This window comes from Pseudophryne corroboree, chromosome 6 (genome assembly GCF_028390025.1).
Source record: "Pseudophryne corroboree isolate aPseCor3 chromosome 6, aPseCor3.hap2, whole genome shotgun sequence".
In the NCBI taxonomy this organism is placed as follows: domain Eukaryota; kingdom Metazoa; phylum Chordata; class Amphibia; order Anura; family Myobatrachidae; genus Pseudophryne; species Pseudophryne corroboree.
In genome coordinates this window covers 438,664,360-438,687,511 of record NC_086449.1, presented here as the reverse complement: position 1 = coordinate 438,687,511, position 23,152 = coordinate 438,664,360, and the positions used below count along the sequence as shown (strand labels likewise).

At 42.9% G+C, this 23,152-nt stretch overlaps 1 protein-coding gene across 6 annotated transcripts in view; it reads right to left on the bottom strand.

Annotated features, from left to right (window-relative positions):
- Positions 1-4,070: 4,070 nt before the first annotated feature.
- KIF21A (kinesin family member 21A) overlaps positions 4,071-23,152 on the bottom strand; it is a 282,538-nt gene continuing 263,456 nt past the window's right edge. For all 6 annotated transcript variants that reach the window (XM_063927091.1, XM_063927092.1, XM_063927094.1 and 3 more), the window contains 6 exons: positions 17,998-18,178; positions 16,520-16,684; positions 15,707-15,824; positions 6,483-6,653; positions 6,100-6,299; positions 4,071-5,299 (listed from right to left, as the gene is read on the bottom strand). In XM_063927091.1, the coding sequence (XP_063783161.1) occupies positions 5,206-5,299; positions 6,100-6,299; positions 6,483-6,653; positions 15,707-15,824; positions 16,520-16,684; positions 17,998-18,178 (929 nt within the window). In that variant the 3' untranslated portion in view covers positions 4,071-5,205. The remainder of the gene's footprint in view (positions 5,300-6,099; positions 6,300-6,482; positions 6,654-15,706; positions 15,825-16,519; positions 16,685-17,997; positions 18,179-23,152) is intronic.

Here is a 23,152-nt window from a genome sequence, read left to right as displayed (position 1 = left end):
ACAGATCCCAAGGAGCCACCGGAGGGACAAGGAAGACTAAATCCGTAAAACACCCTGAGTGAAAGTATGAACGTCAGGGAGAGATGCAATTTTCCTCTGAAACCACATTGACAAGGCAGAAATATGAACCTTGAGGGAGGCCAGGTGAAGGCCTAAGTCCAGGCCCTGTTGCAGAAAAGCCAAAAGTCTTGAAGTTTTGAAAGTATATGCAACATAATTTTTACCAGCACACCAGGTGAAGTAAGAATTCCAGAAACTATGATAAATCTGTGCAGAAGCTGGTTTATAGGCTTTCAACATAGTTTGAATACCCACCTCAGAAAATCCCTTGGCCCTGAGGAGTGAAGCTTAAAGAGTCACGACGTCAAAGCTAGTCTGGCCAGGTCCGGGTAGACACAAGGGCCCTGAGCGAGGAGGTCTGGGCGCTGAGGAAGTAGAAGAGGACGCTCTATCGAGAGACCCTGCAGGTCTGAGAACCAATGCCATCTGGGCCACGCTGGAGCGACTAGAAGTAGTATTCCTCCTTCATGCTTGAACTTCCGCAGTACCCTGGGCAGAAGTGACACTGGAGGAAACACGTATGGCAGCCGAAAGGTCCATGGAATTGCTAGTGCATCCACGAACGCAGCTTGAGGATCCCTTGTCCTTTATCCGAAGACCGGTACCTTGTGATTGTGTCGAGACGCCATCAGGTCTGCATCTGGTAGGCCCCACTTGTCTACTAGGAGTTGAAAGACTTCCGGATGAAGACTCCACTCTCCAGCGTGAACGTCCTGACGAATGAGGAAATCCACTTCCCAGTTGAGGACTCCGGGAATGAACACTGCTGATATTGCCGGCAGATAGCTTTCCACCCAACGGAGGATATTTGATACTTCCAGCATTGCCATGCGGTTTCGAGTGCTGCCTTGATGATTTATGTACGCCACCATGGTGGCATTGTCTGACTGTACTTGAATAGGCCTGTTCTGTACTAGAGGCAGGGCCACTGTCAACGCATTGAACACTGCCCGCAATTCTAGAATGTTTATCGGGAAGAGAGATTCCACCCTGGTCCACCGACCCTGGAGAGAGTGTTGCTCCAACACCGCGCCCCAACTCCACAGACTGGCATCCATTGTCAGGAGGACCCAGTTGGTGATCCAGACCAACTGTTGGTCCTGTAGCCACCAGCTCAGTGGAGTCAAGGAGATCATTTGAGACCTGATCCGATGAGGCAAGACGTCCCACTTAGAAATTATTAACCTCTGCAGAGGGCGGGAATGAAATTGAGCGGACTCTACTATGTCGAAAGCCGACACCATGAGGCCTAGTACTTGCATCGCTGAGTGTATCGACACTCTTGGGCGAGAAAGGAAATATCTGATCCTGTTCTGAAGTTTCAAGACTTTCTCTGGAGATAAATACAATAGTTGGTTGTGTGTCCCCAGTAGTGCCCCCAGGTGCAGCATGCTCCGAGCAGAGACCAGTGAGGACTTCTTCCAGTTGATGAGCCACCCGTGGGCTTGTAGGAATTGGACCGTCAGTTCCAGATGACTGAGGAGAACCTCTTGGGAGTTCGCCAGGATCAGCAAGTCGTCCGTATACGGCAGGATCCTGATTCCCCGACGGCGGAGAAGAGCCGTCATCTCGGCCATGACCTTGGTGAAGATCCGAGGGGCCGTGGCCAATCCAAAAGGCAGTGCTTGGAATAGATAATGTAGGTTGCCAATAGCAAACTGAAGATATTGCTGATGCGACATGGCAATAGGTATGTGCAGGCAAGCATCCTGTATGTCCAGGGATACCATATAGTCTTCGGGTTCCATGGCCAGTACTATAGAGTGCAGAGTTTCCATACGGAATATGGATACTCTCACAAACTTATTCAAGGATTTGAGGTTGAGTATAGGCTGGAAGGACCCATTTGGCTTCAGAACTAGAAAAAGGGTTGGATAGTATCCCCTGCCTCTCTGAGACAGAGGTACCGGCACTACTACTCCTGTATCCAGGAGGGACTGTACAACAAAGTGTAGAGCTTGCGCTTTTAACGGATACACAGGGATAACCGTTGTGCAAAACTGGCGAGGGGGACGTCTCTTGAAAGAGATTGCGTACCCGTGAGACAACTTCTCGCACCCAGACATCCGAAGTGGTCTTTAACCAGGCCTGGGTGAACTGCAGAAGTTGGCCTCCCACCCTGGGGTCCCCCAGGGGAAGACCTGCCCGTCATGCTGCAGGCTTGTCTTGTTTGGAAGCAGGCTGACGGGTGGCCCAGGATTGTTTAGATTAAGGCTTAGTGGTTTTGGAAGCACGAGTCTGTCGTGGATACGCCTGACCCTTTGCTTTTCCTGGAGGTCGAAAGGAACGAAAGGTGGTACTCTTAACCTTCGGAACAGAAGGATTGGTATTTGGGGGACACGCAGTCTTGGCAGTAGCCAAGTCAGTTACAATCTTGTTAATATCCTCCTCAAATAGGATATCTCCCTTAAAAGTGAGCACATCCAAGGTCTTTTTGGAGTCCAGGTCCACCTTACAGGATCTCAATCACATAATTCGACGAGCCAGGATGGACGTAGTAGATGTCTCAGCCACCATTACACCTGCATTAGAGGCCGCCTCCTGAATATAGTGGGAGGCTGTGGTAATATAAGACAGATATTGTCTGGCAGTGTCAGAAAAATCCTGGAGGCAGCTCATCCTCAATTGCCTGAACCCATGCTTCAATACCTTTTGCAGCCCAGGAGGCTGCCATAGTGGGTTTATGTACAGCGCCAGTGAGGGAGTAAATAGACTTCAGGCATCCCTCCACACGCTTATCCGTCGGTTCCTTCAGTGAGGTGACAGTGGTGACAGGCTGAGTAGATGACACCACAAGACGGGCGACATGGGAGTCCACCGGCGGTGGTGTTTCCCACTTATTACTCAATTCCACAGGGATAGGATAACGAGGTAGCATCTTTTTAGACAGGGAAAATTTCTTTCCTGGCGACGACCAGGATTCCTGACGTATGTCAATTAAGTGGTCAGAATGTGGTAAGACTACCTTAGTAACCTTCTGACGTTTGAACTTCTCAGGTTTCTTAGACGCAGTACTAGGCTCAATGTCATCAACTATTTGATGAACTAACTTAATAGCCTACACCAGGTCAGGAACATCAACCTGGGTTGTAGATTCCTCATCAGAAGCAACTGTTTCAGTGTCTGACGGATCAGTATATTCAGTATATTCCCAATCCTCATCTGAAGAATTATCCAAAATATTAGTGGATTGTGAGGAGGAAATGGCCCTTTTAGATGACCCCTTGGCCCCAGAGGGGCATGGGGTAGACTTTTGTCTAACCAAGGATTGATTCATTGTTGTAACTCGGTGTACCGAGTATCCGCCCAGGACGGATTAACTACAGGGACAATATGTGGCTGCAATGCCACAGGAGGTCCCACAGGGGGGCGCAAGACGTGTCACAAGTGTACTCAGCATACTTGAGAATGCTGCCCAAGGTGGATCCTGATTGGCCATAGGTACTGCAGGTAAACTGGGTGTATGGCACTCAGCGCATGAACCAGCAGCTAAAACTTCCCCATCAGGTAAATCCATGGTGCCAATACTGCAGGATGCAGAAGTAGCTGTAGGGCGTAACGGTACAATATAACCAGACAAACACAATATCTGCAAAAAAAACCTATGTTATGTGACAGTAAACACAGGACACAAAACAGAGGATTTAAGCGATATGAGGTGTCTGAAACACACAGTAAAAATACCAAATTGTATATTCTGTGTAACACTATATATATATATAAATATATATATATATATATATATATATATATATATATATATATATATATATGGGTCCCTGACGCATGCTTGGGACCAGAGGTATTTTGGATATCGGATTAATTGTCTACAGTAGGACTCCCCAATTAATCAGAAAAGTTACATAAACTACAGACATGTCACATAGTGTTACTGTAAGTAGAGAAAAAAACAATGTAATATGCAGTATTAAAGAGCATACCTTTAGCAAATTTGGACGTTATTTTGTCTTTAAAGGAAAGGGAGGAGCTCAACAATCAAACAACAGAAGTATTTGCGCATGTGTTTATTTTTGCCTTAGCTAAACGGATGCTCACAAATTATTTCTACAGTATCTACAAACTTAAAATGCACAAATATTTGTTTAATCTATATTAAATTTGCAAGTGTCAAATTTACAAAATAATATTAGGAAAACAATGTAACGTAACCTTTTCCAAGGATTCACACAGCATTTTAAAATCAAAGCAAGAACACCAAATAATCTTTATACAACCAAATTATATACATTGTTTTCTACCACAGATGACGAACTATTTCAAACTCTCAAATAAAAAAAAACAGTATTTAAAATAAATTTAGCAGCTTTTTTAAATGAGAGAAGCAAATGTATGCAGCTACGAGAAAAAATATAAGTAGTAAAAGAAATAAAAATAATTTAGAGCATACTTTAAATGTTGACAGTTTGACACACAACACATAAAACAAAGCATTGCCTTTTAGCCACAAAGGAGGTTATTATATCCTCAGGAAAGAAGAAAGGTGTAATGCATTAGAGATTAGACAATTACTGCACCTGAAATCCTGAGCACAAGTGCGTGCAGAAAAGCAAAACTTTGGTCAAGTGTGTACAATATGAAACACCAAAAGCTTTATGACAAAGACGGGCTCCTTCTGGCACTTCAGATGGTTCTGGACTGAATACATCATGATTATTATCTGCCTGGACAGTAACATCATGAAAGATCTAGTTTAGCAAGTGCCAAAGGTTGCCCACCCCTGCACTTAGCAGTTGCATTTGTGAAAACTACAGGCACCCAGCTTTACATGTGATAGTTGATACTAGAGTACCATATACAGTACTACACTTGCTTACATACATTTACCTCACAATACAGTAGAACCATTGTACAGCACACAGAAGTCACTTTGTATCCAATGCTGAGACATAACAAAAAGCAAGTCCACTTTGTTCAGTAAGAGTGCAAAGGTTTACAGATTAGTGACCAGCAGGATTTGCACAAGTGTGCAAGACGTTAAGCAGAGAGTAGCACTTTTAAGAATACAGTAATGTTACAGTCAGAGTTTCCAGTTATTTCCAATACGCATACTATATTAAATGCCCAAATGTGCCTAAATGGTAAACAGCTTGTCACAGTATCTCCTTAAAACTATCTACTTCCAGTTCAATTGCTGGCAACATCTTCACTTGTGTCCCCAGCATCTGAAATTTGTCCATCCAGTGAACCATGAGCTTTCCAAATCCTCACAGTTTGGTCACTGCAATTAACAGTAAAGAAAACATAATTAGATCAGGTCCCAAAACATAAGAGGACAAGAGCTTTTGCACAAAGGGATGTAAGGAGAACAGCCGCACCAACTGAAAAATGCACTTGTTTCTATATAAATAACAAGGTAATAAAAGTAAATAAAAAACAAATTAACTATTGCGATCTAGTTTATCCTGATGTTCATGTCATTTTTAACATTATTCAGTTTAATATTATTTCTCTGGTACATGGTCTGTTCTGCTGTGAATCACACATTTACATAAATTATATAAACACAGTTTTCTGGTAGCAGTAGAAGCCTAAAACACTATTTACGACACACCACAAGAGAACAGACACTAAAACAGTGCAAAACAGGATATCACCTACAAGTAATGTTGTATATACTATTGGATTGACTGCTCTGTGTGCAGAAAATATCTAAAGTGTAGCTGCCCAGTCCATGGTGGCTGAACATTAATTTATAATTTCTCCTCTACTTAAATTACTATTTATTTATATAATGATTTATTAATATGATATAGTAATTTAATCATACTGTAAGTATATTTGATTTGGGAACCAACAAGCCTCCTCAGACCTTATATTAATCTTACAGTACACAATGCATGAAGAATTACAGATCTGTCTTTAGTTTTCTGCACACAACTGTTTATGTATTTTACTTCTATTTAATGGAAATAAACAAGATAGTAAACTAGCTACATTTTATCAAAATGCTCAGATCGATACAAGTAAGAAATTATGAAACATACAATAATGATACAAAGGAGGCACAACAACACTTACTCTGCTGCTGTAAAAATATTATTAGAGTTTGTGCAGATTGCATTTATAGGGCTATCATGTGCCTTCACTTCTCCAATGGGCATGAATGTGTCTACATTCCAGAGCTTTAGGATGCCTCCTCGACAGCCACTCAGAACAACAGGGCAGCTGGGCACAATTCCAAGAGCACATACCCAATCTTTATGAGCATTCGGGACTTGCTGGAGGAAATGAAATAAAGAAATGATGTGTAAGAAATACCATATATTTACAAGATGTACATCGAATTATGTTTTTAAAACCCCCCAAAGATTCTCTGTACACTATATACACACACACTATATTCATATTCAGATAATGCAGACTACCATACAATAGAGGATGTAAACCAAACACAAGCCTACCTGAAGAAGGTCTTTCCGAGAGAGGTCCCATTTCTTTATTCCATTGTCTCTTGACCCACTGAAAAGATTTTCCCCATTAATGATGAGCGCTTCAATACCATCATAATGAGGAGGTTCAAAACAATGTGTAGGGCTTACAACACCAAGAGCCCCTTCAGTTATATCAAACATCTGTAGAAATGAAAGAAAAGAAAATGGAGAATATACAGTAAGTATAATTACCATGACCTCAACTGTGATTTAAATTCTGGAATCTCAGCAGTGAGCCCTCGATGTGGATGATTTGCATTTCAGCAATTTAACTGCTTTTGCTTCCTAAAATTCTACCCTTTTCCAGGTCTGAGCATTCAATTTTGGAGATTATTCAACTAATCCTTAATATGACTATGCTTCATTACATTTGACAGGAAAACCTCCTAAAATTCAAAGTTTTAATGTTGTTCCTATACTTAAGGTGTCTAAAGTTGCCCCATTACTTAAAGGCTTCTCGTTTATCAAAACTGTTCAAAACATTCCTCTTCTCTATTGGAATACTGCATATAGAATAAGTACTATGTGCTTCTTTTGATTTTTGAGTAAAGTATTTCATTTGTACTCCACTTAGAAGACCTAAAAATGTTTAGGGCAAAACCTCGCTACATTCTACAGACAGACTTAAATTTAACAGTAGTCAAATCTAAATGACCTCTGTCAGAATGCACTACTTTCTTCAGGAAAAAATAGTATAGTCTTTCATCCCAGTAGAGAAGCAAAATATTTAGTAGCTGCAGGTCGCAGCACTAAAATGGAAACAATTTTCATCACTCTGAAGGCCCGTACACACTGGTCGATATATCGGCCGTTCTCCTGAACGGCCGATATATCGCGGGACCGTCGGCCAGTGTGTACGGCCGATACGTATGTGAACTCCGTCGTTCACAGACGTATCGCGTCGGCCCCGCAGCACAGCCGATGGCCAATATATCTGCCGATATATTGGCGCGTCGCTGTGTGTGTATGGGGCGGTCGGCCGACCGCCCGTACACATGCTGCGGCGGCCAGCGGTGATTGACAGCTGAACTGGGCGGGCGTGTGTACACGCCCGCCCAGTTCATGACGTCAGTCCCCGACGGATCGGGCAGTGTGTATGCTGAACACACTGCTCGATCCGTCCATAGATATATCTGCAGATCAATTGATCTGCAGATATATCTGTTAGTGTGTACCCACCATTAGATTCTGATTGCTGGCACTATAAAGCCTTAAAACTGTGATTACTACCCTTTCCTCAGCATTGACAAACTACAGTTAGAAGCAACTTGCCACTCTACTATAAATGCCATATTTGCAATCTGCAAACCCCTAAATTTTAATGTCTATTGCTGACCCTTAGATAACATATTTGAGAAGAGGGATTAGTGCTAATGGAGATTTTGTTTAAGGATTCCTGGGAAACGATCAATGGGCCTGATTCATGTTTGTAAATAAAGCAAAAAATCAAACAACTGGGCAAAAGCATGTGTAGAGAGTTAGATTTGGGTGGGGTGTGTTCAAACTGAAATCTAAATTGTAACTGTAAAAGTAAAGCAGTCTAACATTTGTGGGCTACATACAAAAACAGACAGTATTTACCCTGCACAGAGAAAATATGAATGTATTTGTTCCCCTTGCATGGTAACATGGTTTGTTCCAGGCACAAAGTTTTTTTCTTTCTTTTTGCTTTACTTACAAACATGAATCAGGCCCTATGTTCCTAACAATAGCCAGCCAGCAAAACAAATCTTTAAGATGATACAATCTATGTTATTGGACAACTCAACTAACTATGCTTTACAATGATTAGAGCTGGTACACTTATGTGCTCCCCTCACTGTCTATCCTTAGAGTATATAAAGTGTGCCTACTGGAATTGGAGCACACACAGTAAGCAGGAATCAATAGGCAAATACTTTAAAAACTTGTGTTTCTTAAGTTGACAATGCACATTTTTGTTATATACACTGCAGGGCCGAAAATAAGATTTTACTTACCGATAAATATATTTCTCGTAGTCCGTAGTGGATGCTGGGACTCCGTAAGGACCATGGGGATATAGCGGCTCCGCAGGAGACAGGGCACAATAATAAAAGCTTTAGGATCAGGTGGTGTGCACTGGCTCCTCCCCCTATGACCCTCCTCCAAGCCTCAGTTAGGATACTGTGCCCGGACGAGCGTGCATAATAAGGAAGGATATTGAATCCCGGGTAAGACTCATACCAGCCACACCAATCACACCGTACAACCTGTGATCTGAACCCAGTTAACAGTATGATAACAACGAAGGAGCCTCTGAAAAGACGGCTCACAACAAGAATAACCCGATTTTTGTAACAATAACTATGTACAAGTATTGCAGACAATCCGCACTTGGGATGGGCGCCCAGCATCCACTACGGACTACGAGAAATAGATTTATCGGTAAGTAAAATCTTATTTTCTCTGACGTCCTAGTGGATGCTGGGACTCCGTAAGGACCATGGGGATTATACCAAAGCTCCCAAACGGGCGGGAGAGTGCGGATGACCCTGCAGCACCGAATGAGAGAACTCCATGTCCTCCTCAGCCAGGGTATCAAATTTGTAGAATTTTGCAAACGTGTTTGCCCCTGACCAAGTAACTGCTCGGCAAAGTTGTAAAGCCGAGACCCCTCGGGCAGTCGCCCAAGATGAGCCCCCTTCCTTTTGGAATGGGCTTTTACAGATTTTGGCTGTGGCAGGCCTGCCACAGAATGTGTAAACTGAATTGTATTACAAATCCAGCGAGCAATCGTCTGCTTAGAAGCAGGAGCACCCATCTTGTTGGGTGCATACAGGCTAAACAGCGAGTCAGATTTTCTGACTCCAGCCGTCCTGGAAACATATTTTTCAGGGCCCTGACAACGTCAAGTAACTTGGAGTCCTCCAAGTCCCTAGTACCCGCAGGTACCACAATAGGTTGGTTCATGTGAAAAACAGAAAACACCTTAAGGAGAAATTGAGGACGAGTCCTCAATTCTGCCCTGTCAGAATGAAAAATTAAGTAAGGGCTTTATATATGATAAAGCCGCCAATTCTGACACACGCCTGGCTGAAGCCAGGGCTAATAAAATATCTCACATGGAAGGTGACGATGCTAAGTCCACAGTGGTGAGTGGTTCAAACCAATGTGACTTTAGGAAACTCAAAACAACATTGAGATCCCAAGGTGCCACTGGGGCACAAAAGGAGGCTGTATATGCAGTACCCCTTTTACAAACATCTGAACGTCAGGCACTAAAGCCAGTTCTTTCTGGAAGAAATTCGACAGGGCCGAAATTTGAACCTTAATGGACCCTAATTTTAGGCCCATAGACAGTCCTGTTTTCAGGAAATGTAGGAAACGACCCAGTTGGAATTCCTCTGTAGGGGCCTTCTTGGCCTCACACCACGCAACATATCTTCACCAAATGCGGTGAAAATGTTTTGCGGTTACATCCTTCCTGTCTTCGACCAGGGTAGGGATGACTTCATCTGGAATGCCCTTTCAGGATCCGGCGTTCAACCGCCATGCCGTCAAACGCGGCCGCGGTAAGTCTTGGAACAGACAAGGTCCCTGCTGGACCAGGTCCTTTCTTAAAGGTAGAGGCCACGGGTCTTCCGTGAACATCTCTTGAAGTTTCGGGTACCAAGTCCTTCTTGGCCAATCCGGAACCACGAGTATCGTTCTTACTCATCTCCCTCTTATGATTCTCAGTACTTTTGGTATGAGAGGCATAGGAGGGAACACATACTCTGACTGGTACACCCACAGTGTTACCAGAGCGTCCACCGCTATTGCCTGAGGGTCCCTTGACCTGGCGCAATATCTGTCTAGTTTTTTGTTCAGGCGGGACGCCATCATGTCCAACTTTGGTTTTTCCCAACGGTTTACAATCATGTGGAAGACTTCCCGATGAAGTCCCCACTCTCCCGGGTGGAGGTCATGCCTGCTGAGGAAGTCTGCTTCCCAGTTTTCCACTCCCGGAATGAACACTGCTGAGAGTGTTATCACATGATTTTTCGCCCAGCGAAGAATCCTTGTAGTTTCTGCCATTTCCCTCCTGCTTCTTGTGCCGCCCTGTCTGTTTACGTGGGCGACTGCCGTGATGTTGTCCCACTGGATCAATACCGGCTGACCTTGAAGCAGAGGTCTTGCTAAGCTTAGAGCATTGTAAATTGCCCTTAGCTCCAGTATATTTATGTGGAGAGAAGTCTCCAGACTTGATCACACTCTCTGGAAATTTTTTCCTTGTGTGACTGCTCCCCAGCCACTCAGGCTGGCATCCGTGGTCACCAGGACCCAGTCCTGAATGCCGAATCTGCGGCCCTTTCATAGATGAGCACTCTGCAGCCACCGCAGAAGAAACACCCTTGTCCTTGGAGACAGGGTTATCCGCTGATGCATCTGAAGATGCGATCCGGACCATTTTTCCAGCAGATCCCACGGAAAGGTTCTTGCGTGAAATCTACCGAATGGGATCGCTTTGTAAGAAACCACCATTTTTCACAGGATCCTTGTGCAATGATGCACTGACACTTTTCCTGGTTTTAGGAGGTTCCTGACTAGCTCGGATAACTCCCTGGCTTTCTTCTCCGGGAGAAAACATCCTTTTCTGGACTGTGTCCAGAATCATCCCTAGGAACAGTAGACGTGTCGTCGGAAAAAACTGCGATTTTGGAATATTTAGAATCCACTCGTGCTGTCGTAGAACTACTTAAGATAGTGCTACTCCGACCTCCAACTGTTCTCTGGACCTTGCCCTTATCAGGAAAGCGTCCATATTTCTTTTAAGAAGAATCATAATTTCAGCCATTACCTTGGTAAAGACCCGGGGTGCCGTGGACAATCCAAACGGCAGCGTCTGAACTGATAGTGACAGTTCTGTACCACGAACCTGAGGTACCCTTGGTGAGAAGGCAAATTTGGACATGTAGGTAAGCGTCCCTGATATCCAGTGACACCATATCGTCCCCTTCTTCCTGGTTCGCTATCACTACTCTGAGTGACTCCATCTTGATTTGAACGCTTGTATGTAAGTGTTCAAATATTTCAGATCTCACCGAGCCGTCTGGCTTCAGTACCACAATATAGTGTGGAATAATACCCCTTCCCTTGTTGTAGAAGGGGTACTTTGATTATCACCTGCTGGGAATACAGCCTGTGAATTGTTCCCAATACTGCCTCCCTGTCGGAGGGAGACGTTGGTAAAGCAGACTTCAGGAACTTGTGAGGGGGAGACGTCTCGAATTTCCAATGTACACCTGGGATACTACGTGTAGGATCCAGGAGTCCACTTGTGAGTGAGCCCCCTGCGTGCTGAAACTCTTGAGATGACCCCCTACCGCACCTGAGTCCGCTTGTACGGCCCCAGCGTCATGCTGCGGACTTGGCAGAAGCTGTGGAGGGCTTCTGTTCCTGGGAATGGGCTGCCTGCTGCAGTCTTCTTCCCTTTCCTCTACCCCTGGGCAGATATGACTGGCCCTTTTGCCCGCCTGCCCTTATGGGGACGAAAGGACTGAGACTGAAAAGACTGTGTCCTTTTCTGCTGAGATGTGACTTGGGGTAACAAAAGGTGGATTTTTCAGCTGTTGCCATGGCCACCAGGTCCGATGGACCGCCCCTTTATACGGCAATACTTCCATGTGCCGTCTGGAATCTGCATCACCTGACCACTGTCGTGTCTTCGTCTGGCAGATATGGACATCACATTTACTCTTGATGCCAGAATGCAAATATCCCTCTGCGCATCTCGCATATATAGAAATGCATCTATAGTCAATAAAATCTTGTCCCTGTCAAGGGTATCAATATTTTCAGTCAGGAAATCCGACCAAGCCCCCTCAGCGCTGCACATCCAGGCTGAGGCGATTGCTGGTCGTAGTATAACACCAGTATGTGTGTATATACTTTTAGGATATTTTTCAGCTTCCTATCAGCTGGCTCCTTGAGGGCTGCCGTATCTGGAGACGGTAACGCCCCTTGTTTTTATAAGCGTGTGAGCGCCTTATCCACCCTAAGGTGTGTTTCCCAACTCGCCCTAACTTCTGGCGGGAAAGGGTATACCGCCAATAATTTTCTATCGGAGGAAACCCACGTATCATCACACACTTCATTTAATTTATCTGATTCAGGAAAAACTACAAGTAGTTTATTCACACCCTACATAATACCCTTATTTGTGGTACTTGTAGTATCAGAAATATGTAACACCTCCTTCATTGCCCTTAACATGAAACGTGTGGCCCTAAAGGAAAATACGTTTGTTTCTTCACCGTCGACACTGGAGTCAGTGTCCGTGTCTGTGTCGACCGACTGAGGTAAATGGGCGTTTTTACAAGCCCCTGACGGTGTCTGAGACGCCTGGACAGGTACTAATTTGTTTGCCGGCCGTCTCATGTCGTCAACCGACCTTGCAGCGTGTTGACATTATCACGTAATTCCTAAATAAGCCATCCATTCCAGTGTCGACTCCCTAGAGAGTGACATCACCAATACAGGCAATTTGCTCCGCCTCCTCACCAACATCGTCCTCCTACATGTCGACACACACGTACCGACACACATCACACACACAGGGAATGCTCTGATAGAGGACAGGACCCCACTAGCCCTTTGGGGAGACAGAGGGAGAGTTTGCCAGCACACACCAAAAACGCTATAATTATACAGGGACAACCCCTTATTCAAGTGTTTTCCCTTATAGCATTTTTATATATGTAATCATATCGCCAAATAAGTGCCCCCCCTCTCTGTTTTAACCCTGTTTCTGTAGTGCAGTGCAGGGGAGAGCCTGGGAGCCTTCCTCACAGCAGAGCTGAGCAGGAAAATGGCGCCGTGTGCTGAGGAGAATAGGCCCCGCCCCCTTTTCGGCGGGCTCTTCTCCCGGAGTTTGTGAGATCTGGCAGGGGTTAAATACATCCATATAGCCTCAAGGGCTATATGTGATGTATTTTAGCCATAAAAAGGTATTGTACATTGCTGCCCAGGGCGACCCCCCCAGCGCCCTGCACCCTCAGTGACAGTTGGTGACTGTTGGTGAAGTGTGCTGACAACAATGGCGCACAGCTGCAGTGCTGTGCGCTACCTTATGAAGACTGAAAGTCTTCTGCCGCCTGTTTCTGGACCTCTGGACCTCTTCAACTTCGGCATCTGCAAGGGGGGTCGGCGGCACGGCTCCGGGACCGGACTCCATGGCTGGGCCTGTGTTCGATCCCTCTGGAGCTAATGGTGTCCAGTAGCCTAAGAAGCAAATCCATCCTGCACGCAGGTGAGTTTACTTCTCTCCCCTAAGTCCCTCGTAGCAGTGAGCCTGTTGCCAGCAGGACTCACTGAAAATAAAAAACCTAACTTAAACTTTTATTCTAAGCAGCTCAGGAGAGCCACCTAGATTGCACCCTTCTCGTCGGGCACAAAAATCTAACTGAGGCTTGGAGGAGGGTCATAGGGGGAGGAGCCGGTGCACACCACCTGATCCTAAAGCTTTTATTATTGTGCCCTGTCTCCTGCGGAGCCGCTATATCCCCATGGTCCTTACGGAGTCCCAGCATCCACTAGGACGTCAGAGAAACCAGGATTTGTGTCACCCGGGGCAAGACAGTAATCCGGCGCCCCCCACCCGCACCACAACCATGTGTAACTTTGTGCGAAGACTGACAATGCCGCCAGCCAGTACCAGCTAACAGGGGCTATTTCCACTCATGGGTGTCCATGATACCTATAGAGCGGGAATAGAACCTGCAGCAAGCCACCGAGCCCTCAAGGGGTTTCTTTTGCACTCACCCCCTGGCGGCATTCTGGTGGCCGGGATCCCGGCATCGGTATGCTGACCGTGTACCTGCCACGTAACCCCCACCCATATATATATATATATATATATATATATATATATATAAATAAACTCCATAAGAGCAAAGAGCTGGTAACTGCTATAAAGCTTCTTTTCTAGACATTTAGCTGGACTGATGGGCCCTACACATTATGCAATCCGCCGTCGAGCTGCCTGACGGCAGATACGGCCGACGGGCGACCCGGCGGCGGGGGGGCAGTGACAGGGGGGAGTGAAGTTTCTTCACTCCCCCCGTCACCCGGCTCCATAGCAGTGCATGCAAATATGGACGATCTCGTCCATATTGGCCTGCATGCACAGCCGACGGGGGACCAGCGATGAACGAGCGCGGGGCCGCGCAACGTTCATCTCTGGAGCCTCCACAATGAAAGATATGAACGGTATCTCGTTCATTAATGAACGAGATCGTTCATATCTTTCAGTATTATCACCCAATGTGTAGGGTCTATGAGTTAGACATTTGGGCTACAGATGAAGTAAAAAAGGAAATAATACCCCATACATTGACATATGTAAAACCACACACATACATACTGTCACACATCTAAACACACGCACGCATACATTCACTCACATACATACAGTCACACACCTGTATACATACATAGTCACACATACATACAGTGACACACAAGCACGCATACAGATATATTCATTCACACATATATAGTAGTCACACACACATACAGTGTAACACACTCACTATTTAGGCTTTGCTGTGTGCTGCTGCTCTTCTCCCCTCCTCTCTTTGATGGGGCTGCTAGCTGGCCTGGCACTGAGTACAGTGCCGTGTAGCTCCGCCTCCGGACCTCCGACTGTCATTCATGTTCCAACTCAGCAGTGCAATAGTGCACTGCTGCAGTGATCTAAGGCAGCAGGGTGAGGCTGGGGTAACTTGTTCCCTGTGCCCCCTCTTAGGGCAGAACAGGCAGCACCCACGAATACACATTGATGAAACTGAAAGTAAACTACAGCTCCCGCACCAAGGGCTTCTGGGAGCTGTAGTTTATTTTCAGTTTCATCACAGCAGCAGGCGCCGGGCGGCAGCTAGTAGAGCCTGGACTGCATTGTGCTTCTCCGATGGCTCTAAGGGACCTGTGCGCATCGGGACTCAGAGGGGGCGTTAGGGGGATTAAACTGACCATTGCGGCGCCCCCTCCAATCCGGCGCCCAGGTCACATGCCCCCCTAGCCCCCTCTTAGTTACGGCCATGTATACACACTTAAGTATAACCTATATTTTATAAAAATAATTTTGGCGATTATGATTACATATGTTTTATATGTGGATTTTTATTTTATTTTTTTATTTTTTTATTTGCCTTAAATTATACTGCAGTGTAATTTATATCTCACTATCTTACCTTGATATAGTGATCCTTTGAGCCTGTGATAATTAGATCTTGGCCACTGGCAACCTGGTCTACAGTAAGACACATGACAGGTCCAATATGTCCAGTTAATTTCCCTGTAGACTGAAACCTTTAGTGGTGAAAAATAAAATCAGCATATTAGACTGTATACCACAGCAGTTCTTCATGATTAAAACTTAAGAGCTTGAGGGTTTTTTTGTGTTTTTTTTTTTTTTACACCTCCCAATCCTATTATCTTCCAGGACCCATCCCTTCACTTTTCACCATTCAATCTGTTTTTGCTCCAAGCACATGTATTTTAGTATCTGCTTTACTGCAATAGGAAAATTTTAAAAAGTAAAAAAAAAAGTCTACAGCTAAATGGATAAGACACTCTCTTTACTCGCAGAGTGCGTTAAAAAAATGTTTAAAATGGATCGGACAACTACATCCATTTTAAACTAATCAGTATGTAAGTAAGAACCAGTATCCCATGAACAGAAGCTGGTCCTCATGAATATAAGTAATGTCACTGGTTCCCAATACATTGATTGGCAACCTGCAAAATGGTTACATTCACTGTGTCTAGGTGGAAGGTCTACTTTCACCTTTCTGACATATATTCTACCTGTTAATAACCCCAGCTTATATTTTGTTCTACATTTAGCTGGGGATTTTTTGTAACTGGGTTCCCAGTTAAGCAAATGTTTTAATTTTGTCATTATGTCACAGGTGTCCCTTGAATTTGATGTGACTGAGATATGTCAATTTTGTTTTCATTAAGAAAAACAAAGCCTACTGTAGTTCAGCTTTGTGAAACAATACCTTTTCAAGTCCCACATTCTCACTGCATTTCCAGCTGCTGCATACAGGAAGGTGCCAGTTGGGTTTAGTGCAATTTGATTTATTTGGTTTTCACCAGGCGGAATGGTCACTGTCCTATTCTGACTTCCAGCACATGAATCCCAGGCCATCACTTGACCGGAAGATCTTAAGGAGGAGAGATTTGGTATGTTAGACAAACTTCTTTCTGCCATGGACTACGCTTTAAACCATTATCCCCCCCCAAAAAAAATAAATAAAATATATATATTAAAAATTGTGTGTGTGTGAGAGAGAGGGAGAGAACATAATACGATTAGGATAGAAACAAGGTACTCCAGATAAACATTTAACACCTTAGTGTTTACTGATGATCAACATAATGCAACATTTTGGGCAGCTCAGTTCCCTGAATTAAGCTTGAGGTGCTAAAACTTAACCTGGTGTACAGATGTTCCTAACATTGAGGGGCATGATGACATATGTTAAACTCCAACAACAGTAGGCAGAGCACTGAAGATGGATTTGATTGTCTTATCAATTATCCATGCAGCCTCACATCACTGCTGTGGGGGCATAATATTTGAACAGCAGCTAAACCCTCCCCCCCCAAAAAAAAAAAAAAACTAGTATGTCAGAAATGTTACTTTGTAAGGCATCAACAAACTCAGGGGCCAACATAGGGCCAAATGCCAAAGGTAAATTTCTAGCCCCCAGTTGTGACCCACAGAATTGGCACTAGGGCACAGCAGGTTGCAGCATGTTCTTCTGCAGAAGCCACTACACCTTCCTGATCTAATTGGTGAGAAGCAAATACCAAATTTTACCCAGCATAAGTCCTATTCTTCCAAGTCTGTGAATACCACGTACCAGTGGCAGGATTGTCCACAAAAACAGGGGCAGCACAATAGACAGAAATATGTTCGGCCACTAACAGGTGGTGACCCATAAAAAAAGTCTAAAACTAATTCTGAACACCTGCAGAGACTAGCTGCCATCCCTTTCCCACATCCATAACACTATTTTGAAAAAGGGAATAGCACAGACAGTCTACAAGTTAACATAACAACCAGACACCACTTGGGGGAGAATGTTAGGACAGCATTTCTAACCACGAGTCTGCAAGTAATCACCTAGACTCTAATGGCTGAGGAAATAACCAGAAGAAAGGCAACATCCTTGATCAAAGGCTGCACATAAACTCTGCACAAATACCAAAGAGAAGCAAATAACTATGAAAAAATAGTAGTGGTAGTAAGCTTTAACTTCAGATAATCCCATTGAAAACATTATTAAATAAGGAACAGCAGAAATAGACAAAAATTTGAAGGCCAAGTATAATGTGGTAGTCTTGGTGTGATCAGCATTCTAAGACGGCATTTTGTCATGAACAGTACTGATTTTCAACTATCCACTTCACAACAAGGGGTTGTTTTTAGGTTAATGATTTCCATATGCTATATATTGGTAACAATACTTACGTAAGTGTCCGTATGCACTTTGCAGAATCTCTGATGTCCCACACCTTAATATAAGATGTTGACACTGTAAATACTAGACTTGTGTAGTTACAATACTTCACAGACACCACATTATTGGGATGACCTCCAAGGGACATAATTTCCTGACCAGTGACGAGATTCCATATTTTACAAGATCGATCTGAATGACAAAAAAAAAAAGATATGTATTACAATACCATTCTCTTCTATACTGCACAACTTCCGGATTACAGGTATATCGGGGCATACTGCCAGGTATGTTATTCTGATATTGTTAGAATTTTGCCCACACAAATAGGATTTTTAATCATACCAAGGAAGCCTGAGGGTAAGCTTGTGTAGTTTCATTAGTATGTACATCTATGATGGTATTCTGTAAGCCGGGAAAAGCAACTACCAAGACAGGTGGTGGGCAAACAAAGCCTTTTCATCCATGTCTACATATACTGTAGTTGACGTGAAGCTGGTTAGATTGTACATGAAAGCCATCTTTGGGCACCAAAACAGCAGGGGTATTCAAACAGTAGTTTGATCAATAAGTCTGCTCAGACTTCATGCAGGAACAAAGACCAAAACAATATGTTACTGCATCTCTCTTGATATAAATTAATATTTCTGTAATAGCTGGGAGCATCAGAAATCATAGAAAAATACCAGACATTTGTGTGCTTTTAGATGTGATTTGAAGGCAACTGGAACTTATGGTTTGTGAGAAATGAACTAACCATGAACTAACCAATTACACGTCCCATAGCAGTCCTGTTTACAATAATGCTATAGAGATAGACATTAATGTGAACATATCATATTTCATGTGGCTACTGCACAGGGGAAATGATGTACAGTTATTTGTATTTAGGTTAACAGTTATGTGGACGGTCCTGGTATGGACTATGGGCAATTAACCAGCCAGCCAGTCATCAGGGATTTTGTAATGGCATCACTATGGGGGGGGGGGGGTTGTTAAAGGAGATAAGAGGTATGGGAGCATTTTGCTCTGTGTCAGACTTTGGGGCTCAATTGTAAATTGAAGCCTGGACCTTTATTTGCGGTCATCCCCATCAGCACAGAATAAGTTGAGTTTAATTCAGTTTTATTCCTTTTTATTTTAAAGTTGCAACAATGTAGATTGGGAAAAATCATTTTAATTAATTATTGAGACAAGGACACTCATAGAAAAGCTCTCTCTCATTACCATGTATCAATGGTAAATCCCATTGATCACACCGCTTAACAATCAGGAATGGGATAGTGGCTGGTCCATTTCACCACTTTCTCCACTCAGGATCTCCTGCATTTTCTCAATATTTCTTGCAAACCTTTGTCTTTAAGTATGTTACAAGAATTGTTTTACAACATGATACACAGACTGTCTCTCTGCCCCAACAGGAAATTTCTAATGGGACTGATGTCTTCAGATATGTCATCAAGAAATGGCAGATTTGTACCATTCCCTATAGGAATGTCCGATATTCAAGGCAATCTGGCGGAGAGTGAATCAGAATGCAGAGAGAACGCTAATCAATTATGTTCCCTTAACGTGAGTAAGGACTATACAGGTTGAGTATCCCATCCAAAATCACACACACACACACACACACACACATATATATATATATATATATATATACACACACACGCTGGTGTCCTCGCATATACCGTAGTATACCCATACGAGCAAGATGGTGCTGCACTCAGCTCAAAGAATAGTCAGCAGACGTAGGAAATAATCACATTTCAGTGCTGATGATAGTGCAATAAAGCACTGAAACGTTGTGATTATTTCCTATGTCTGCTGACTATTCTTTGAGCTGAGTGCCGCACCATCTTGCTCATATATTATATATATATATATACACACACACATACATACATACATACATACACACACACACACATATAATACATTTTGGTTCCCCTACTGAGATAATGAAACACACGCACACATATATATATCTATATATACACATATATAATATATATGTCAGTATCTCAGTAGGGAACCCAAAAATGTGGGATTTTGGATAAGGGATACTCAACCTGTATTTGGGTTTTCCCCTAAATCCCAATGTTATAAGAAATTTTTATTGGCCCAAAGATCTGCAGCCAAAAAAACATATCTTGCACAATTGAGTACACCCAGGTCCTCCCATTTTTTCTTTATATAAAGAGAAACTTTATCATATCTTTAGGATGGATTAGGTAGAGACCATGTTTAAGAAAGGGAAAACAAGTGGGTAATTTTTTTATGTCTGGGAGAGTGTTATTGCAACTTTGCCTCTCTCGTTGCAGAGAAGGATTCCGAATAGCTTACACCTGATGGTCTGGTATGAGTTGAGAATACTAGATGAGGATCTTCAGATTACTTAATAACGTAACTGGTACTACAAAACAGTTGCAGTATGGGAAATGACTGTTACACATTTTGTTCATGACGACTTTTATTTGCTAAATGTGTTTTAGCAACTTCTTGTTATATATTGCAATTGGCATAATGTAATATTTTTAAGGTTCTTCATTACATAAATTCTCTTGTGCTTCAATTATAAAAAAAAAAAAAAAAAAAGACTGAAAAAAATAAATTGAACATTTTGAACATTCATACATCACAAAGATATTTTGCACTTTATTATGGAGTTATGCAACAAATAATTTTGGATTTGGTAGCTTTTGGAAACAAATCAGGATTTGGTACATTTTGGCATGACTCTTCAATTTAAAATACATATAGAAGTAGTTCCATTGCACTACAAAGAACGTTTGACTGCAAATATTATTTGTTACTTTATAGCAAGTATTTCCTTCTATATAGTTTATATTTAAAATTAAAACAAATGTAACTTTTCTGTTAACGTGTTCTTTTTTTCTCTGCACAATGAACACAATGATATTATTCAGTCATCATAAACAAATGAGGCATTCTCATCATCATTTTCCTATACTTCTGTATCACCCTTTACAATGTGTGTGTGTGTGTGTGTGTGTGTGTGTGTGTGTGTGTGTGTACAATGGCAACTGGTCCATCTTTGTACTCCATGGCTGCTAGCAGTGCCACCATACCTTTTTAGCCTCTTGAACATGACCCTTACATTGCATTTCCTTTATATTTGCTATCGCAAGATCATACCTAAAAAAAAGTCCAACCACACCTGACTTTGCCTGTATTGTCAGTCTTTTAGCCTCACTAATTTTGAACTTTTTTGAGGATGGTACTGAATTTTGTACTACTTCTTGCCAGTTTACCCATTTAAAATCTGATCCTAAAATGTGCCCTGTCCCAACACTTGCAAACACTGCACCATACTTTTTGGGAAAAAAAAATTATTTTTAATTTTTTTCTCCACAATGCCCAATGATCTGTCTGCAGGCATATAGGAATATCCATGACCAGGAAAAAAAAAACCCACAATTTTAAAACCATACTGAGATGCAATTACACAAAACCTGAGAGGCACAACTATCACAAAACACTCTGATGTACATGATTTTCTTAGCATCACTGTATGGTTTCAGATAGGTATTGAAGAAATGCCATAAATAGGAACTAATTTCGGAAGGACCTCTACCACCTTCACTCTCAAGTCGCCCAGAAAAAGGAGTGGTTTTAGGAGTAATCTTTTTGTCCTTTTTATGAAATATAACACCCAAAGTGTAATACCATAGCTGCCTTGAATAGTATGCTTGGCTTGTCTGAGTTTTGGGAAGGGGCTGATTTTGCTTTAGATCAAAGTGCTAATGGGTGAATAGGTTGATGGGTGTTGTGTGGGAAGATCTTTAAGGGAGCTGATAGGATGAATGAAAGTGTACTGGCAGAGTTAAAAATTACACCAATGAAACTGAAACTATTTTGTACCTTTTGCTATAAAACACTGACTGGATGCGATACTTACTGCTATAAAATGCCATTTTTTAAGCCCTGTACCAAAGGGATTTGGAGCAAATTGGTAGTTTGTATCTGGAAGTAATATTCTACACCTAGCGAACAATGTGCTGCCACCTAGAACTAATTTTAACATATATGGGGGGATTTGGTACCTTTTGGAAACAAGCTTCACATGTGTGTCTTTCTGTTCTGTAACCCTTTTATTTATATATTTTTTTGGAACTAAGCATTGCAGTCCTTTTTGTAAATAAAGCATTCCTTTATTATTATTATTATTTTTTAATATGCTCATGAACAAGGTATTTGAAGAAGCTAATAGATCGCTACGTTTATGCTATAACTATTATTACTTGCTAGAAGCAGGGAGAGACTAACTAATGGAGTGTCATTTGTGACTGCACAATTGTGAGAGTGTTTGGGGATCTGTGGCCCCTTACATTTCTATGGGTGTTGGAAAGCAAGACAGGTGTATGGAATAATGGACAGAGTGATAGAATATAAATTGTGAGTACTAAATTAGGCTCTGGCCTCGCTACATCAGAACTACAACATCTGCGTGATCACAGTACTGACACTAGTGTGGTACTAGTCAAGGTGATACGGTTATTGGATCTGACCAGTGTCATAACTAGACATTTTAGCGATGTGTGCCAGAAGCGGCATTGGCAACCCCCCCTTATATAAAACAGGGGCAGCACGTGCCACAAATATAGAGGCGTGTCTTCATGGGGAAGGGGTGTGACCACAAAATAATACCAATTCATATTATGGTGCACAGTAGTCTCCATTATTCAAATTACGCCGCACAGTAGCACCACTACACCAGGTAGAGCCCCTTTTACACATTACGGCAGGTAGAGTCCCATTTTTACACATTACGGCAAGCAAAGCTTCCTTTTACACATTACGGCAGGCAATGTCCCCTTTTTACACATTACGGCAGGCAAAGTCTCCTTTTTACACATTATGACGGGCAGAGTCCACATTTTACACATTACGGCAGACAGAGTCCAGCTTCTACACATTAAAACAGGCATATGCGTTGTGTGCCACCAAGTTATGTCCCTGGATAAATACAGTAGCTAGATAGAGAGACAGACAGAATAGATGATAGATACTTACTTACTGTCTCTCCGCTAGCTCAGGCAGTCAGACTCCTCTGTGTAGCTGTTGGCAGATCCCGAGCAGGGAAGGAGGGAGGGGATACGGGAGCCGCAGCAGAGCACTGTAATTGGTGGTGGCGCCACTGCA